The sequence below is a fragment of the Fukomys damarensis genome, unplaced genomic scaffold (genome assembly GCF_012274545.1).
Source record: "Fukomys damarensis isolate Sample0158 unplaced genomic scaffold, DMR_v1.0_HiC HiC_scaffold_37, whole genome shotgun sequence".
NCBI lineage: Eukaryota > Metazoa > Chordata > Mammalia > Rodentia > Bathyergidae > Fukomys > Fukomys damarensis.
This window is the reverse complement of record NW_022900949.1, coordinates 8,074,441-8,075,488: the sequence shown is the minus strand read 5'-3', so window position 1 is coordinate 8,075,488 and position 1,048 is coordinate 8,074,441. Positions and strand designations below refer to the sequence as shown.

Genomic DNA, 1,048 nt, shown 5'->3' with positions numbered 1-1,048 from the left:
GGGAGCCCCGCGGTCCCCCACCCGGGAGGGGCCTGGGGCGCAGTGCTGGGAGCTGTCCCTGCAGGAACCAAGGTTCCCGTTTACAGATGGGGAAACTGAGGCCCGGGAGTGGATCCCAGGAACAAAGCTGGGGCCCGAACCCTGCAGCCAGGCCACTTGCTTCTAGGGACCCTGCCACTTGGCTCGGGGATTTTCTCCATCTGCTCTGGGATCACAGCCCCCATCCCCCTCGGATATGGCCCGGGAGGGCCGCTTTACCCCTTCCAGGGAGGAGACGTCACACTAACCACCTCCTCGCTCCCCACCTTTCCACAGTGCCATGGACTGGCCAGGGTGGGACAGCTGACCGCACGAGAAGGGGTGGTCCCCGCAGCCCAGGGCCGACTAGGTCTCGGGGTGGAGAGCGCGCATCCTGGCTTATCCCGAGTCTAACACTCAGGCTGCCAAGTGAATCGAGGCAGCGCTCGGTCTCGCCTGCATCCCGTTTCTATGGTTACCGCTGCTGGACCAACTCAGGGTGGCCAGCTGAGCCTCCAGGCACACAGCTCTGGGGACAGGATGCCGCGGGGACAAGGGCGGCCACGTCTAAAGAAAGCACCGGTTCCAAATTCAAAGCGCCAAGTGGGCGCTGTCCGGGGAAGGTGGTGGCTCCCGCCTCGTGGCCTCCAGCCCGATTTTCCTGGCGGAAGGCGGGCTGAGGTCCGCAGGGTCCCGGCCAGGAGGTGCTTACCGTCCTCCTCGGTGCGGACGACCACGGGCGAGCTCTCGGGCCCTGGCCCCACCTCTGTGTGCGCGACAGCAGTGATACGGTATTCAGTCCACTTCTCCAGGGCTTCCAGGAGGATCTGAGTGGTGGTCGGGGGGATGCCATTCACCTCCTTGGGTTCCGGGTCGTCTGAGCCCAGCGGTCGGTAGCGGACGCTGTAGCCCACTAGGGCCCCGTTGTGCGTGTCCGGCGGCGGCGGGCGCCAACTTACCAGAATGGCCGTAGAGCGCATGCTGGTACATTTAACGTCTTGAGGGGGGGCTGACGGTTCTATTGGAGGGG

General features: G+C 65.2%; 1 protein-coding gene across 1 annotated transcript in view; it reads right to left on the bottom strand.

The window, feature by feature from the left end:
* Ptprs (protein tyrosine phosphatase receptor type S) overlaps nucleotides 1-1,048 on the bottom strand; it is a 46,746-nt gene that overhangs the window by 15,217 nt on the left and 30,481 nt on the right. The window contains 1 exon segment of the mRNA XM_033759607.1: nucleotides 519-1,036. Within this exon segment, the coding sequence (XP_033615498.1) occupies nucleotides 519-1,036 (518 nt within the window).